The 17,715-nt window shown below is 41.6% G+C and overlaps 2 protein-coding genes across 6 annotated transcripts in view; both read left to right on the forward strand.

Annotated features, from left to right (window-relative positions):
- On the forward strand, nt 9,662-12,847 carry LOC109722223 (guanine nucleotide-binding protein subunit beta-like protein). Its single transcript, XM_020250172.1, has 2 exons — nt 9,662-10,681; nt 12,442-12,847. The coding sequence occupies exons 1-2, from the start codon at nt 9,821-9,823 to the stop codon at nt 12,541-12,543; spliced, it is 963 nt and encodes a 320-aa protein (XP_020105761.1). The 5' UTR covers nt 9,662-9,820; the 3' UTR covers nt 12,544-12,847.
- Nucleotides 17,416-17,715, forward strand: part of LOC109722222 — a 48,263-nt gene continuing 47,963 nt past the window's right edge. For 4 of the 5 annotated variants that reach the window (XM_020250166.1, XM_020250170.1, XM_020250169.1 and 1 more), the window contains exon 1: nt 17,417-17,604. The gene's annotated coding sequence lies outside the window, so the exon portion shown is untranslated. Of the gene's footprint in view, nt 17,605-17,715 lie in introns of all 5 variants that reach the window. The other variant, XM_020250168.1, reaches the window with a different exon arrangement.

Consider the following 17,715-nt stretch of genomic DNA (forward strand, 5'->3'; position numbering starts at 1 on the left):
GTACAAGATGATGGCTGTACCGGTACGCAATGCAGAATTTCGCCAGAAATGCACTTTCTAGCTTCCGGCCATTCAATTACTTCTCTAACTTATCCAAACACTTGTCTAAGCCTTTTAAAAGATGTAGGATAGTTAGTCGACAGGTCGAAGCACATCAACCAGTCATAAAGGGCCCTTCGTTGGAGATCTAAAGAATTTCGGAGAAACTTCAAATACCCCTCCGTGGTTTCATACTTTCTCACTTTAGTACCCTGTGGTTTAAAATGTACAAGTTAGTACCTTATGGTTTCATTTATCCCTTTTCATTATCCATTTCACTAATTTTTTTCGTTAAATCAGTGACAAAGTTAAAATTAAGGGTACTAAAGTGAATATTCGATAAACTTAGGTAGGGTATCTAAAGTTTTTTTTGTATATAATTTAATGAAATATTAACGGAGAAAAATAAATCAGTGACAAAATTAAAACTAAAGGGTACTAAAGTAAATATTCGATAAACTTAGGTAGGGTATCTGAAGTTTTTTGTATATAATTTAACAACATATTAACAGAGGAGCCGACGAAAAGAAAAAAAATGAAACCATACGGTACTAAATTGATGCATTTTAAACCACATAGTACTAAAGTAATAAAGTGCGAAACCACATGATACTAAATTGATACACTTTAAACTATAGGATATAAAGTTAAAAAGTGCGAAACCACATGAGTGGTATTTGAAGCTTTTCCTATTAATTATTATTATCTATGTTAGTTACATTTTAATTAGATAAATTGATTTCTATTAAATCTAACATTAAATCTAACATCTATACACATACATTATTTCTCATAAGCTTTTGCCACGTGGCAGCATCATAGTCTCTCCTTCTCAAAATTTCTACTCTCCAATCATTGCGACTGCTAGCCTTTCTCGTAACGTCTGCCACTTCGGCTTTCCGTCTCATTAATTCCTTCCCTATAACAGCTGCCTCTTCAGCTTTCCGTCTCATTAATTCATTCTCTGTAATGTCACTGCTTCGACTTCCTACTTCATTAGTTGCCCGAGGAGCCCATAGGCACAGCTACGGCATCTTTGACAACGACCTCACCTACTACGTCTGCTTCAACCTCAAGCCCTATAGGTGCGTCGCTCTCGCCCTTGCCATCAACGTCGGGTGAGTCGAACTCTAACCTTAGCCCTCAGCCCTCCTCCCTCGATCTTGACCACTTAAATTTGTAATGTATAATTATGCAAAGGGTGTGTATCTCTCTCCTCTAATGGCCTCGAAGGACGAGAAGTATCAGCTAAGATATGGACTTGCCGAAAAAGAGTTGAAGGCACTGTGGTATTTCACGAAATCATCGGTGTTAGTAGAGAATGCCTTAAATGAGGGTACAAAGGGATCCGATTTTTATGTAACAAATTTTTTTCTCCTATAGTTTTTTATCTTTTGTTGTTTTTCATTGAATTATAATTCTATTCTAAAAATTTTAAATTATTTTTTATATTATTACATTTAATCAAATATGATTATATCCGCTGCATTGCGTGGGTTCCTACACTAGTATCTCATAAATTTAGTTCAAACAAAAGACTACAATGAATTTTAAGCCCCCATTTTCAATTATAAAGTTGTCAAGAGGTAAAAAAATATTTTCAATGACTTTTTTAGCCTCTAAATAAGATGTGGTGGCAACTTGAACAAAATTAAATCAAACTGGCACTTTGGATGAGCTAAAACTTAATTGAGCGAGTTATATATCAATTTTACTTAATATGATCTAAATTTAGGCCAAACAAGTATAAAAAGGTCTTAAACAATTTCAAAATGATTTTAGAGGGGCTTTGGCCAAGTTCCATTTGATTTTGAACTCGATGTGAATCAAAATGAATGGTTTTATGATGAAAATGTCAAAAATAGTTGAGTCCAAACTGCTATTGCACAAAAATAGTGACTTTGAAAGGATTTTTGACTGGGTTTCTGAAATTCAGTTAGGGTGAAATTGGTAGAAAAGATCTTCTAGTTGACATTCTAATGCAACTTGAATTGCCTTAAACGGACGCACGAAAGAGTTATCACAATTTTAGTACAAGTCATCGATGTAGTCCTACTACAACAAAAAAGGGATATAGCAGCACTTTTATATGTCGCTAAAACATCAAAAAAGTGCTGCTGTATTTTTTACCGACACTTGCTCAAAATATCACTATATGTGGGGTCGCAGGACATATAGCGACACAAAAAAAAAGTCGGTCTATATAAGAAAAAATGCTGAAGTGAGACGACACTTTTGCTTACTTATCCCAGCAAATGAAAAGTGCTGGTAAAAGATTCTTCCGACACTTTTTAGTGTTGCAAAGAGGGAAAAAAGGATGCATTTTAGAAAATTCCGACCTTTATTTTATATTTATAGCGACACTTTATTTTAATTTAGCAGCACTTTTTTTATTTTCCAATAGCATTTTTTTACTATTTATCTACACTTTGTTAACCAAAAAAGTAATCCTGCAATTATTTTTACCATCACTTTTTTACTATTTAGCGGCACTTTTTTAAAATATAATTTTTTTATATATAATAATTTTATTATTTAATTTTTATCATATACTATTGTTTATCATTCATTCACTATATTATTCATTAACGATTCATTCAATAATAATCATTTATCATAATCTTTTTAACACACCATCAAGAAAAATATGCAAATACAAAACATATCAATTATATTAAGAAGCAAAAGTTACTGTCATACATCTCATTAGTTGATGTTAATATTATAGACAAACAACATAGTCCAAAAAACCCAAACAATGTCACGCCTCGAGCCCGATCCTTTTGGCCGGTTTGAGAGCATCGAACAGACGCCGAACAGACATAGCCTCCCCTGTCCGCCCAAGGCTTAACAAGAGGTACAGATAGAGTATAAAATTTGCATATTGGATACCCAATCAACATAACGGACCGCCCTAATAAATTCGGCCTTCAAAAAATTTTCAATTTCATTTTTAATTTGGAGTACAATACTCGGCTCAAACTTGAGCCGGTTGTTTATAAGGCTTGAACCTCTTTTTAATAGGCAGCCTATGTTCTACTATTTCTCGACTCAACCCTGGCATTTCTTGATAACTCCAGGCGAAGCAGTCTTTGTACTCCTTCAACAATTCTTTCAGCTCTTTCTGTTACTGAGCCGAAAGCTTGGCACTAATATAAGTAGGTCGCTTGTCTTCGTCGGATCCTAAATTTACCTCAATTAGTGGATCCTGCATTTTCAATTTCTTTTCGCTTACTTTGATAGGCGACTCTTCTAGGTTTAACTTGTTGGTTCGCCTATTTGCCTCATCTGGTCTACCTTCATCGGCTTCTTCTACCGACTTTGTCCTATTTTTTGAGTCGGCTTTAACAACCGATTTTACTACATTTTCATTATCGGCCATTTCATCCTTCTCGTTGAACACCACATCATCAGCCTGCTGGGCCGAATTTATCATACAGCCGATCTTGTCGATCGGCTTCTTTTGCCGAAGCTCTTTTAAAGCTTCGGTTCCTGATTTTTCACATTCCATTTTAACCAGTTTGGTGGCTCTTCGGCTGCCACCAAAGCTCTTTCATCTTTAGAGAGGATTAACTGGATCCCCTCTTCAGTGACTCTTACAAAAGAAATTTGGTCTGGATCTGCATCGGCCCAATTGATGTGGCCGACCTCCTCGGTGTTGATGTCCACGATTTGGGGCCGTCCTTCGGCCCAGATTTCTTCAATTTTGTCTCCAATCCACTGAAATAACTTTCAGTGGAGTGTGGAAGGTACGCACTCATTCGCGTGAATCCAATCACGCCCGAGTAGTAGGTTATATTGACTATCTGCATCAACCACAAAGAATGCAGTTCGTAAAGTTTTAGAACCTACCGTGATCTCGGTCGTGAGCACTCCTCGAGCTTGTTGACCGCTTCAAGTGAAATCAGTCATAATAGTGTCGGTCGGCTTCAGTTCATCCTCATCCTTGCCTAACTTTTTAAAAAATGAAGTGGGCATAACGTTGACCATCGCTCGGCCATCTACCATGACTCGGCCTACTGGCCGACCTTCTATTAAGGCCAGAATCAACAGCGGCCTCACAAATCTCGTTTGCATAGCCGATGGTTTCTCAAAAACCACCGTATCGGCCGGTTTGGCATCCTCTAGTTGTAATTGCGCCACATTGAGCCCAACTTCTCCCTCCATCTCCTCATATTCAATATACTCTGCTTTAAAGGATTGCGGCAAAGTATAAACCATGTTGACATCAGCTGGTCCTTCATCAGCCGATTTTCCTTGAATCTTTTGTTTCTTTTCTTCGGACTCCTTAGCCGTCTCGGTCGAGGAATCGCTTTCCAACCGTACCTCCCTCTCCTTAGGAGGCCATCTCTCTCATTTAATGATTGTCTCGAGGGAGGCTATCTTGTCCTCTCACTCCCTCTGGTCATCTTCTTCTCCAGTTCAGCAGAGACCGGCTGTTCGATCTTCGATTTTAACCAAAGGACAGGCGATGAGCCACCTGCCTCGTGGTCATTTCGCATCGGGCGAAAAGGGTGTGGTGGCTCATTAGGCCGTCTCTACACATTCAGTCTTATCCCTTTCGCTTCGTCATAATGTTGTCTCGCTTCGGCTTGCATCCTCTGCTGCCGACACTTTTGTATTTTTGTTAACATCGGCCCTTGCCATCTGGCCGATGGTTTCACTTCGACTTCATGCCACTTGTCCACCAGCACATTTGCCGGTACGTTCACCGTTCTTAAATGATTCTTTAATATTTCTCTCCTCTCCCAAGGTCTTGGCCAGGGCTGAATGCCGATCTCATTGACCAATCTTCGACCAAGGAATTCAATGTCTCCCTCAGTCATTTCTTCAGACTCCGGTTCTGGTCTCGACCGGGCTTGATGCTGCCAGTGCGGCCGATACCCAGGAAACCTTTGCTTTGAGCCGAATGGTTTTTCTGGATAACTCCATCGGCTATGACGTTCATCTCGTTGGTTGTGGTAGTAGTCATGTAGAACTTTCTGCATCAATAAATCTTTTTTGTGTTGAACCGAATCGACTTCCAATTCCGTCTCATTGGAGGCTTCATTTGAGCTATCCTCTTCTTGATCATCTCCTTCAGGAATGTCATCCCATTCCTCAGGGAATGCCATTAATTCATTCCATTCGTTGCCTCTTTTTTTGTCGTTAATGATGGCTTTCCAATCTTTTTTCGTCATTTCGGTTTTGCATCTTATGCAAAGCCGAATGTTTCTTTTGGCATGTGCAATGTTTTCAGCGGTTGTCTTGGCCGCAATCTCTTTTCCTTTAGCATTCACCATGTTAACTGTAACGGAAAATAATTTTTGTCAATTCTTGTATTTTTATTTTCTTGATCGGCTAAAATGAGCCGACCCTCGTTTATTTCTTCTTGGATCTGTCTTTTTGCAATCGCTTTTTCTTTCCTTTCATATTCACCATGTTGACCTGGGATGGAAAAAGATTCTTATTAATTTTCATATTTTTATTTTCTTGGTCGGCAAATATGAGCCAACCCTCATTTATCTTTTTTTGAATCTGCCTCTTAAAGGCAGTACATTCATTTGTCTTATGGCTCCATGAATGGTGCCATTTGCAATATCGTCTATGTTTTAATTCTTCCACAGGAGATATTGTTTGTCCCTCCTGCAATTGAATTCGACCATTTTTTAGCAACCGATCAAAAATTAGATCGGTCTTTGACACGTTAAATGAATATGTGTATGCCGACACCCGTGCTTTCGCCTCGCTTGATTTAGCGGGCTTCAGCAATGCATATTTATATGGCTGTCGGTTTTTCACAATCTTGGCTACATATATTTCGGCTTCATCAGCCGAGTCTTCAACCTCTTCAGATGAATTCGGCTCCTCATGAGCCGAAGATTCTTCAAGGAACGAGATATTTTTCTCCTTCCCTTTATTCTATTCTTTGTTTCGGCTCTATCTGGGCTGATCTTCATTATTTTCCTTTCGGAATTGCTCGTATAGAGCAACTCGGACCCCCAAATCGAAAAGATTTAGAAAATACTTATCTTCGAAATGGTCTTTAATTTTAAAATGCAGACCATTAAATGCCATTTTGGCAAATTCTGACTCTGGCATTCTCACAAAGCAGCGGCTTCTAGCCGTCTTGAACCTATTCAAATATTCTTCAACCGATTCGCCAGTTCTCTGCTTGAATTGAGCCAAGTCGGCAACCGATAATTCTGGTTCGGTTCTATAAAATTGTTCATGAAATTTTCCTTCTAATTCGTCCCAATCCCGGACGGAATTAGCCGGCAAACTTATATACCAAATGAAAGCCGTCTTGGTTAATGAGGTGTTCAATAATCTTAACTTTAAAAATAGGTCCACTGTAGCTTCTCGGCATTGTGCCATGAACCGTGCAACATGTTCAACCGTGTTCTCGGTCTCATCTCCGGAAAACTTATCAAACTTCGACATTTTTCAATTTGCCGGGTATGAATGTTCTGCGTCTATATTCGTATGGTAAGGTGATTTGAATACAGGCCGCATTGCCGGCCTTGCGCCTACTCCGAATGTATTTCGAATGGCATCTTCGATCTGTGCGTATATTTCATTATTAATCCCCTGTAAGGGGACTTGCGCTTGCGCTGGATTCGGTCCTTGTGGTAGACCGAAATTTTGTACCACAGGGTTAACTCCTTGTACATTCGGAGCCTCCCCCCTAGCCCCTACAGTTTGGGACTGGTATGCTGCTCCTGATGGAGGAGGTGGTAACCCCCAGGCTATCTCAGGTTGTTGGCCGGCGTTGACAACTGCCGGTCTATAAACTCCCTGAAACGGTGCCCCTTGGTATTGAGGTTGACCGTTTACCGGTGTTACAGGATTTTGTAACACTGGTGTCATTACAGGCGCTTGTAAGCCTGCTATCGGCTGTTCATTACTAGTTAACAATTGCCCTATTCGAGCAATATTCTCATCGGAGGCCGTGATTGCGGCCAACATTGCATCTAGCCGTGCAGTGCTAGCATAGCTATTTTGGTCCAAAACTTGCAAGACCCTAGTCATTTGCCCAAACGCCTGAGCCAAACTAGGCTCCTGTTAGCCAGATTGACCACCAGTCTCACCCTCAGCAGGCAAAACCGTTTGGCGTTCGGCAACATTTTCTGAATTGCTAGGCTGTTCGCTCCCAGAACTTCTACGAACGGCCCTATTACGTAAATTCATGGCATTATTATCAGCTATTTTCTTAAAACAAAAATAAATTTACCTCAATTGCGTCCTACTGGGCGTGCCAAAAATTGTTGGTAGCCGAAATCCCTCGTCCTTGACCTGATCAAAGACCCTCCTCGAGAAGCACGTCGGGATGAAAACGGCTTACGGTACTGACCCTCGAAGTTTGCGCCCTTCGAACGATCAAGCGATTCGGCTGACGAGGGATCAAATCAGCTGGGTTCGAAGCCTCTACAGTAAATTCGGTTCGGCGAGATGAGCCGAATATGCGGGCTGAGCAAGAACCGAAGTAGGCCGAGGAGCCGAATGACTATAGAACAAAGGAATGGGTCGGCTTGAAGAGCCGAATGCCTTTATATTGAGTGGAAGGAAGTATAGGGGTCGAGTGTGCCGGATGGCATGCAAACTCGATTGATCTACTTTATGGACTACTCCTAAAAAGAACAGTAAATGCGGAAAAAGAAAAGTTACAAGTAAACTACTCCCAGAGAATACAGGAAATTATGAGGAATTAAGAGTGGTCTTTTGTTCACAGGAAAAAAGACCCTTTTTTAGGGCGTTATTGACCTATTTATAGATCGCCCCTTGATCAGTTATTACTCTTACACGATCTGCCACTATCTCCTAATATCCTGGACCACCTCCAGCCGATCGGAATTGCATGCAACTGCTTGCGGTTACTGTAACTTCCTTCAATTGGCGTGACGGTTTATTCTCTAAACCCTTTCGGTGCTCCCGGTGTATAGCAAGATTGATCCCTTTGAACGGAATACCGGCATACCACCTGTCCGCGCCTAATTGGCTCAACAGGGTCACTAGTAGACATACCATGTTTTAGACATGACGACCAAGAGCTCTATATTTTTTATCACGCTTGTTTGCCATTGTACTCATGCTTGTGAGGGTCGCTCCCTACAAACCGGCACTCCGGAGTTAATTTATGCGACATCATGCTCGCCCGTGCGGGATTGGGCGCCGAACTGGATTGCCGTAGGCGAGACTCATTCCTAAAGGAGGACTGTTGACTACCACGGGGCCATTAGGCACGATACAAGCCCGGACTACACTTTGGATAATGACAATTGGATAATGACAATTAAATGTATTAATTAGCCATCACTACTAGATAGTGTATACTAGTTGGACAGGTCATTAGCATGCTTATTCAGGATAGAGTAGTATTTATACTTCCACAAGTGAATATATTTGGATGAAAGGGTAGAGAAGAGGTAACCCTAACACATTAATCCCACTCTTGCTTTTTTTTTCACTTCACCGGAATTGGCTTCGCCCCATGGGAGGGCGAAGTCAATTTCATTATTTTGGGTGAACTGAACTTTCGGGCGTAATAAAATTACGGTGAACCAAACAATGGAAGTGGACAGTTTTCACCGAAAATTACTTCCCCCTTCCCACTTCCACCCCACTTTCGTGCAAACAAACATGCCCTTTGTGTAGGTTCTCGCTAAATTGGATAATGACAATTAAATGTATTAATTAGCCATCACTACTAGATAGTGTATACTAGTTGGACAAGTCATTAGCATGCTTATTCAGGATAGAGTAGTATTTATACTTGTTAAATAACATGTTGAATTGGAGGCATACTAGTACTAGCATTTTAATACTTGCTTAATTATGCTATATCATTAGTCATTTATATTTCCTACTTATGGCTCAGCTGATCTAGTGGTGTAATTCACTTTTAGTAGCAGCTTACCCACTGAAAACTATTATTCAATAGTTCTCATTCTAATATTGTTGTTGTTTTTATTTTCAAAGTCATCCACAGCGGGAGAGGTTAGGAACCGCAACAAGGGAGTTGTGTCTAGCTAGAGCTAGCTTGGAGTCTCCGTTAGGTGGTTGCTTTTGTTTTGGTTTAGCTGGAGGGGTGTTTCTATCCATATTGTGTAGAAACCACCATGTGTATTTAGTTTTATATTTTGGCTATCTGGATGTATATTCTTATGGCGATAGGTGATGTTATAGTTGATGTTTAGATTATCTTACTTTCTTTATACTTACTATTAGAGAGTACTAACTTGATACATTTTAAACCATATGGTACTAAAGTAAAAAAGTATGAAACCATAGGGGGTTATTTGAAGTTTACCCTAATTAATATTATAATAACTCCAGTAATGATATGATATTTATTTAGATTGACATATGGCGAACAAGGTATTTCTATTTTCTATTCTACAATATATTTAAAAAGATTGGATTAGATATATAAGATTTGATCGGTTCTAATTAATACTATTATATTTACAAAACCGAAAAAAAATTATAACTTGGGCCGGGCCGGCCCGCTAGCCTAAGAGGCACGGCCCAGCACGGCCCACGGTTGTGCCAGACCGGGCGGGCTAGCGAGGCTCTCAGCCCGTATTACGGTCCTTTTTCGCGAGGCTCTCAGTCGTTTTTCCGTGCGGGAAAACCCTAGCCTATATAAGAGCGATGCGATCGCGCTGCTCTCCGAAAATCCCAAGATCTCTCGCCTCCGCGCCTGCTTCCTGCTCGCCGCCCTTGGTACCCGCAGGCTAAAACCCTAGTAGATAGCCCTCCCTAATCAATCCCTCAGCGGGCGGCGGCGGCGGCGGCGGCGATGGCGGACACGCTGGTACTCCGCGGGACGATGCGCGGGCACACGGACGTGGTGACGGCGATCGCGACCCCGATCGACAACTCGGACCGGATCGTGTCGTCGTCGCGCGACAAGTCGGTGCTGGTGTGGAAGCTGACGAAGGACGCGGCGTCGGCGGGCGGCGACGCGGCGTACGGCGTGCCCCAGCGGCGGCTGACGGGGCACTCGCACTTCGTGCAGGACGTGGTGCTGAGCTCGGACGGGCAGTTCGCGCTCTCGGGGTCCTGGGACGCGGAGCTGCGGCTCTGGGACATCAACCTCGGCACCACGACCCGGCGCTTCGTGGGGCACACGAAGGACGTGCTGTCCGTGGCCTTCTCCGTGGACAACCGGCAGATCGTGTCGGCCTCGCGCGACCGCACCATCAAGCTCTGGAACACCCTGGGCGAGTGCAAGTACACCATCCAGGACGCCGACGCTCACACCAACTGGGTCAGCTGCGTGCGCTTCTCCCCCAGCACCTACCAGCCGCTCATCGTCTCCGGCTCCTGGGACCGCACCGTCAAGGTCTGGAACCTCACCAACTGCAAGCTCCGCTGCACCCTCACCGGCCACGCCGGCTACGTCAACACCGTCGCCGTCAGCCCCGACGGCTCCCTCTGCGCCAGCGGCGGCAAGGACGGCGTCACCCTCCTCTGGGACCTCGCCGAGGGCAAGCGCCTCTACTCCCTCGACGCCGGCGCCATCATCCACGCCCTCTGCTTCAGCCCCAACCGCTACTGGCTCTGCGCCGCCACCCAGGACAGCGTCAAGATCTGGGACCTCGAGAGCAAGTCCATCGTCCAGGACCTCAAGCCCGAGACCCCCACCAGCAAGAACCAGGCAAGAACACTCTCAGTAACACCCATCATCCTCCTCATTTTCTTCATCATCTTTATTATTTATTATTCATTATTCTGCGCTGAATTAAATTCCCCTCCTATCGTACGCACGCCTCCCTCATACGCATCGCATGGTCCGCAATTGTAATTGTTTCCACGCATTCCTCCGGAGAGGCTCTCCATGCCCCAGTCCGCACCGGCTGTTTTCTTCGCAACGCAGATCGCACAAAGTGGCTACCCGAGAATTGTAGAACTCATGTGAAATGAAGCACTCATTGCCCTTTTGCTAACAATTATTTTTTAACACTAACCTGATTTACCAGGTGGTTTAATTATACCTAGGGGGTATAGCCATAACAAAGTGTTAAGAAGGAGTTGAGTTTGCAACTTCCACACCCGTTTAGTCTTGTCAGCTTGCCATGTATGCACTTAATCGAAAACATTTTTTATTGTACTCAGCAAAATTAAGTCTTAGCTTCCGTAGAGTATCAGGTGACATTTTTTTAGCACAAGTTAAGGAAATATTTACAACTTATTTGTTCCTCGATATGATTGCAAATGAAGCCAGTAAGAGTTGGGGTTCAGCATTCACCTTTTTTTGTAGGACTTGCTGAAAAATATGTCTATTCTTTCTTTTGTAAAAAATGTTGGGCTATGGAGATATTTAATTGGTTAACCTCAGGAGAATCCTTGAAATGATTTTATGAGAATTTTGTAAAGATTATTTAGGTCAGTTCTTGTTTTTATTAACATTTTTTTATATATTAAGGAATGCATAATTTTGTCTGGGAAGATCCATCATGGAGTTTCTTTTAGGGAGAGTAAATTATGCTTTTAGTTGTTAAATAATGGCCTGAGTTGCTCTTTGGTCTCCAAACTTTGATTAATTGCATTAGGGGTTTTGAGCTTTTTGAATGTTTCTGTCAGTCCCACTGTCCGAATTGGTAACCCCTCCATATGGAATTTTGATGTGGCGTGCCTAGCCATTACGCCTACGCCGGTGGCACTTATGTGATTTTGCAATAAGACATGGTCAGGATGGCCCTGCATGCCAAATCTTACATTAAAAAAAAAAAAGAGTGATTCTTGAAATGAGTTTTGTCATGTGGGGGGTCCATGTGACCGTATTTCCTGTGCGCAAAACAGTTGAGGTGCTTAAGAATGGTAAGATAGCATGCCACATTGAACTTTGGCATCTCAGAGCGGCGAGCGCTAATGGCAGGCTGTGATTGTAACATTTAAAAAGTTTGAACCCCCATAATGCAATCATTCAACATTTATTGACCAAAGCTTAACTTGGGCAATAGTTTAGCAAACAGTAATTGTGCGCATGTGGTGGAGTGAGAATTTATATTGTTGGTGCTTTGGAATCTTATTTGCTGCCTGTGGCGGACTGATTGAAGGACAATCAAACGAAACAGAAACATAATGCTCTATATTCTGTGTGATGGAATCTTATTTGTTGCCTGGTGGATGGACTCGATGATTATCAAATGAAACAGCAGCCTGGTGCTCTCTCTCTCTCTCTCTCTCGTGTGCGGTATAGGAGATGATGCTACAAGAAACACTTAGAGATTGAAGAGTTACAATGTGTTTAATCTGTTTCCTGCTTCATAATTAACTGCTACAGACCTATTATTGTCTTGCAAGTGCTGTGCAAGACAAGTATATATCGTAATAGTCTTGGCAACAAGTTTTGGTTCAATATTTCATCTGAAGAAAAGATTTAATACTAGTTATTTTTTCTGTGATAATTGACAGATGCTGTATTGCACAAGCTTGAGTTGGAGCATCGACGGGAGCACGCTGTTCACCGGTTACACCGACGGAACCATCAGGGTGTGGAAAGTGAACCCATATTAGGAAACGAGAGTCAAACTTTTTATCTAAGAAACAATTTTTGCTTGTCTCTTTACCTTTTTTGCTTTAACCCCGTGCGTGGTATTTATCTTCCTGGTTTTCACCTTTTGTAAGGCAAAATGTTGGCCAAGCATTTTGTTCTGGATTGTTCGGGTACTTCTTAGATCTCTACAATAACTCGGAGTTTATTATTCTTAGTTCTTCCCCTTTTAGAAATTACTGCCTGTAGTCTATCAAGTTATATTTTGGCGCCTGCACTTCTGAGTTCAACCTTTCACGTATTAAGCTTGTTTATAGTGTTTTCGTTTCTGCTCTTGTCATACCACTTTTTTACTTTTTAGTAAAAACTGCTGCTTGCACTTGTGCAGGTACACTTTTTGTGCATGACGACTTTATTGGCTTATTCATCCATTATACTCCCATCTAATATTCTCTATCAATTTATTTTCTCTGTTGAAAATGGGTAGCATCTTTATTGTGATTGAAATAAAATTGTTGTTCATTGCGAATTAATTTTAAGATGAGACAGATGGTCGATAAATAGTTGGTGGATGAGTGTATGGCTGCTAACTTGTCAACCGTAACGGCTATTTTGTTAGCAGCCTTCTAGGCAACATACCTATTGGAAGTGACAACGACAATGGAGGGATAGACGTTGTGCATGAAAGTAACGGCTGTGAAGAATGAACATGTTATCCCTGAGGCAAGGAGAGATTTCCACAAGATTGGATAAAAATAGTAGAGGTGATTGAGGTTTCATCGGCGATAAGGGATTATTTTTGTATGATTGACAAAAATAATAGCGATGATCGAAGCTTCAATGGCGACAAGGGATCAGTCGCAGATCACATTGACAAATGTACTCTTCATGCGGCTTCTGAAGGCCCCCTGCAATACAACATACAAGCAGAGACTCTTTTTCCGTGCATTTTTCAACTTTCAGATGACTCTGGAGTAATTGAAGTTTTCATTTTTTCAGTTGAAAATAGGAGTAGCTTCGATAGGTCCTAACAGTAATATGTTCAGTTCTTACCGGTAGTGCTAGCAAACTCTTTTTTCGTATATTTTTCAACATTCAGATGGTTTTGGTGCAATAGAAGTTTTCGTTTTTTCAGTTGAAGATAGGAGTAGGGTTGGTAGGTTCAAATAGTAATACTTTCAGCTATTACCAATGGTGACAGCAGACTCTTTTTCTGTACATTTTTCAACTTTCAGATGATTTTGCAGAAATAGAAGTATTCGGTTTTTCGGTCGAAGATAGGAGTAGCTTCGGTAGGTTCTAATAGTAACTAGTTAAGGACCCGCGCTTCGCGGCGGGTGGGCAGAAAGCACTAAACACACAGTAGTAAATAATAAACAACAAATAAATAAATAATATAAACTATATTATTATATATATATATATATATATATATATATATATATATATATATATATATATATATATATATTAAAGATTAGTTCAAGTCCGAAGATATAACAAAACAAATGTTGGTCAAGAATGATGCTCGGAGCAAAATCTTATTCCAATCAGCAGTAGTTTGAGACAACTAATCAGCAGCAATCTGGGGGCCAATCCAACAGGCATATCATCAGCAGCAATCTTATCGCAATTAGCAGCAGTTTGAGAACAGCAGATAAAAGTTAGATTGCCCAAGCGAGAATAGAAACACGGGAGAGTAAAAGTAAATAGTTTGTCATGCACCTATAGCCGATCAATAGAGCAGCAAGTTTAACAACATCGAAAACAAATCTGCAGTTAAAAAGTAGAGTTAATAAATCTCATGAAGTTTGGTCAGGAATAAAAAAAAAATAAATTTATAAGAATGCAACTTTAGGAGCAAAGAACTACTCAGCTTGCCTTACAACTGGAGGTGAAGAGTAGAGTATCCGATGCGAATACTCTAGAAATAATACGCCGGAAATAAATCTGCGGGGAAAAAATTGGGGAAGTAAATTACCGAGAGGACAAAAAGTAAACAGATCGACTTCTCCTCAAAACGAAAGAAGGGGAAAAAATAAATAGATATTCATTTCGGATCCAGAACAAAAGCTCGCCACTTAAACTAAGCTGGGAATTAACAATTCTGACCACATTTTGCAATGAAATAATTTTCTTAGGATCCTTGTTTCAAGTATCAAAGCAAGAAAACTAAACCAAAAATTGAAAAAACTCAAGAAAATAGATAAAGAGAAAAGGAAGAAAAACAAAGAAATAAGGGATTCTAAACGCTGCGGAAAGCAGCAAACTACGTTACGAATACAACAAATTCATGCAACGCTCAGATTTGTGGATCCTCAAAAGCGAATCCCCAAAAGTAAAAGGATACGATAATTCCAGAAAATAATATGTGGAACAAACAAACAGCAACAATAATAATCATGTGTATAACAGAAATCTATGCAAGGCTCAGTTTCATTCTTCCCTTAAAGTAAAGGGGCAAGATAAACATGGCTCAGTTTCACTCTTCCCCTAAAGTAAAAAGGCAAGATAAACATTGTGTGGATAGGGACTTTGCAATAATAGCCGCCGGCTGCAACAAATGCCATGAGGTCATTCGATGCCATGCCATTGCGGCCAAATTCGATAGGGAAGGCAACATCTGGGGGCCAATCCAACAGAGCATATCATCATTGCCTCACTCAAAGAAGCACCGAAAGCAATAGCAAAATCGAAGATAAAAGGTGTATTTCAGGAAAAGAGCAAAACTTCCATAATGGAGACAGTAAAACTTCATTCCTTAATGCAACGTGGGTTGCATTTGTTCTGCTTCAAAAGTTTCCATGCCAAATATATTATGATACTCATAATATCATATCATCAATCCAACTTATTTCAAGTCAAGGTCTGCTGATTGGAATAAGCAACATATTGCAAGAAAGAAACCATGCATAAAATCTTTTAAGTATTACATGGTATAGAAAGTTAGTTCTACAAAAAAGTGATAAGCAAATGATCATTTCAAAAGTGATAATCCCCCAAGGCCAAAATCCTCACACAATATCATCTCATTACTTAAATTAATAGCTAAAAAGCATCAATTATACATATTTTCTGATTTCACTTCTCAATCTACTACAATAACAAAAAATGTTAAAAAAAAAATCTAACTTGTTTCTATGTTTCTCATCAATTTCTCAACAACATGGCAAAACCCACAACATCAAATCACAAAAACCACATAAGAAAACACATATATTAGGTGTTTTCGCTGCATGTAATTTGCTGCGGATGGATCTCTCAACCAAAAAATTCAAAAAAAAAAAAAGGAAAAAAAATTGGGGAAAAAAAAGAGATTACAGTGAGGAGGGAGGAGGGACTTGGGGAGTGCGACGGAGAAATCTCGGAAGGTCTCGACTAAGAATCCGCCTCTGGGTGCGGCTTCAAAACCAAAAGCGACGCGATCTGCGAAGAGATCTTCGCATTCGCGGAGCTCCCTATCATCTTCGATCTCCTATAATACTTTTAGAGAGAGAAAGAGAGAGGCTGAGACAGAGAGAGAGTGATCGCTTGAGCTCTATTGCCATATTTGCGGCCGATTTTGTGGGATTTGAAGACATGGACATCCACATCTGTGGGATCGCGAAGCGGTGGTAGCGTGGGATAGCGCGGCGGTAGGGCGGCGGTAGGGCGGCGAAGCCTGTACGAAACCTAGGGAACCTAGGAGGGACCCAAGCACGGGAGCGAGCGAGCGAGAGAGAGAGAGAGAGAGAGAGAGAGAGAGAGAGGTGCGAGCGTGGTACATGGGACCCACCCCGAAAATTGCGGAGCGACAGGAGAAAGGGTTTTTGGTTCGCCCAGAGCGACGGGAGGTCCGAAATCACGGAGAGAGAGAGAGAGAGAGAGAGAGAGAGAGAGAGAGAGAGAGAGGAATCCCGGGAAATCTGTAGAGGCGGCGCCGGAGTACCAACCCTAGGCGAACCTAGGGTTTGTTGAGAGGGGCAGAGGAATCCCGAAAAATCTGCAGAGGCGGCGAGAGAAGAAACGGAGAGAGGGTTAGGGTTCGTTGAAAAGGAGAAAGGGTAAGGGAGAGTAGGGTGCAGAGAAGAATAGGGCCCCACATCTCAGAGAGAGAAAATGAGAGAGGGTAAGAGAGAGTAGGGTGCGGGAGGTCCGAAATCACGGAGAACGCAGGAAAGGGTTTAAGGGAGAGACCCGAAATCACGGAGAACGCAGCAAAGGGGTTAAGGGTTCACCCTTTAATGATATTGGATAGATACTTTCGGCGATTCCCAGTTGTAATAGCTTCAGTAGGTTTAGTAGAAATAGCTTCAACAATGTTTATTCTATTTTGGATGTTTGGCCAAGACCTCGAGTTCATGAAGGCTTTTTTTGCATTTGGCCCTCTCAAAAAAGGTTTTTTTCATAAATAGTCCGATCAAATTTATAATTACAATTTTGGTTATATTTCTATCACGTAGGCGTCATATCAGCGCCATTCAAGCTGGTTCGAGCTGGATGGGGAGGGGCGTTAAGTTGAACGCGGTAAATGGTATACCGTGTTTCATATTTATATTTTTTCTATTCAAAATATATATTTTTTCGCAATACATATATATTTTTCCCTAGTCATGGTGAACCATTCGCCGGTATTCAACTTATTCCACCTCCCTCATTTCTGCTCGCGTGGCGCTGATATGACGCCTGCGTGACAAGGATAGCACTAAAATTATAATTATAAATTTGATAGGACTATTTATAAAAATAATTTTTTTGAGGGATCCAAATGCGAAAAAAATCTCAATTTATAAATTTTGTAGGACTATTTGTAAAAATAAAATTTGCGATGGGGCTATATACAAAAAAAAAAAAAAAAAAAAAAAAATCACAATCACAAGCTAAGGGGTGTGAGCGTGGTCCTGTTCCCTTTGCCAATCTCCCTCTCCATCTCTCCCTTTCTCGATCTCTGTGCTGGCCCCTCTCTCTCGCTCGCTCACCTCTGCTCCTCCCCTTTCCGTCGCGTCCGCTCCTCCCCTCCTCCATCACCTCCCTCCCGTCTCTCCCCTCCCGCGGACTCCACCGCTGCCGCCTCCCTCTACCGCTGCCACGGTGCCACCTCCCAGGTGTTCGTCTCTCTCTCTCTCTCATTATATTTGGGAATAGGATGGAGTAGATTTTGTTTCTTCTTAAACAGTGCTGTACTCTGTTGTAATGCATGCTTCTCTTTGGTGTTC

This window comes from Ananas comosus, linkage group 16 (genome assembly GCF_001540865.1).
Source record: "Ananas comosus cultivar F153 linkage group 16, ASM154086v1, whole genome shotgun sequence".
In the NCBI taxonomy this organism is placed as follows: Eukaryota; Viridiplantae; Streptophyta; class Magnoliopsida; order Poales; family Bromeliaceae; genus Ananas; species Ananas comosus.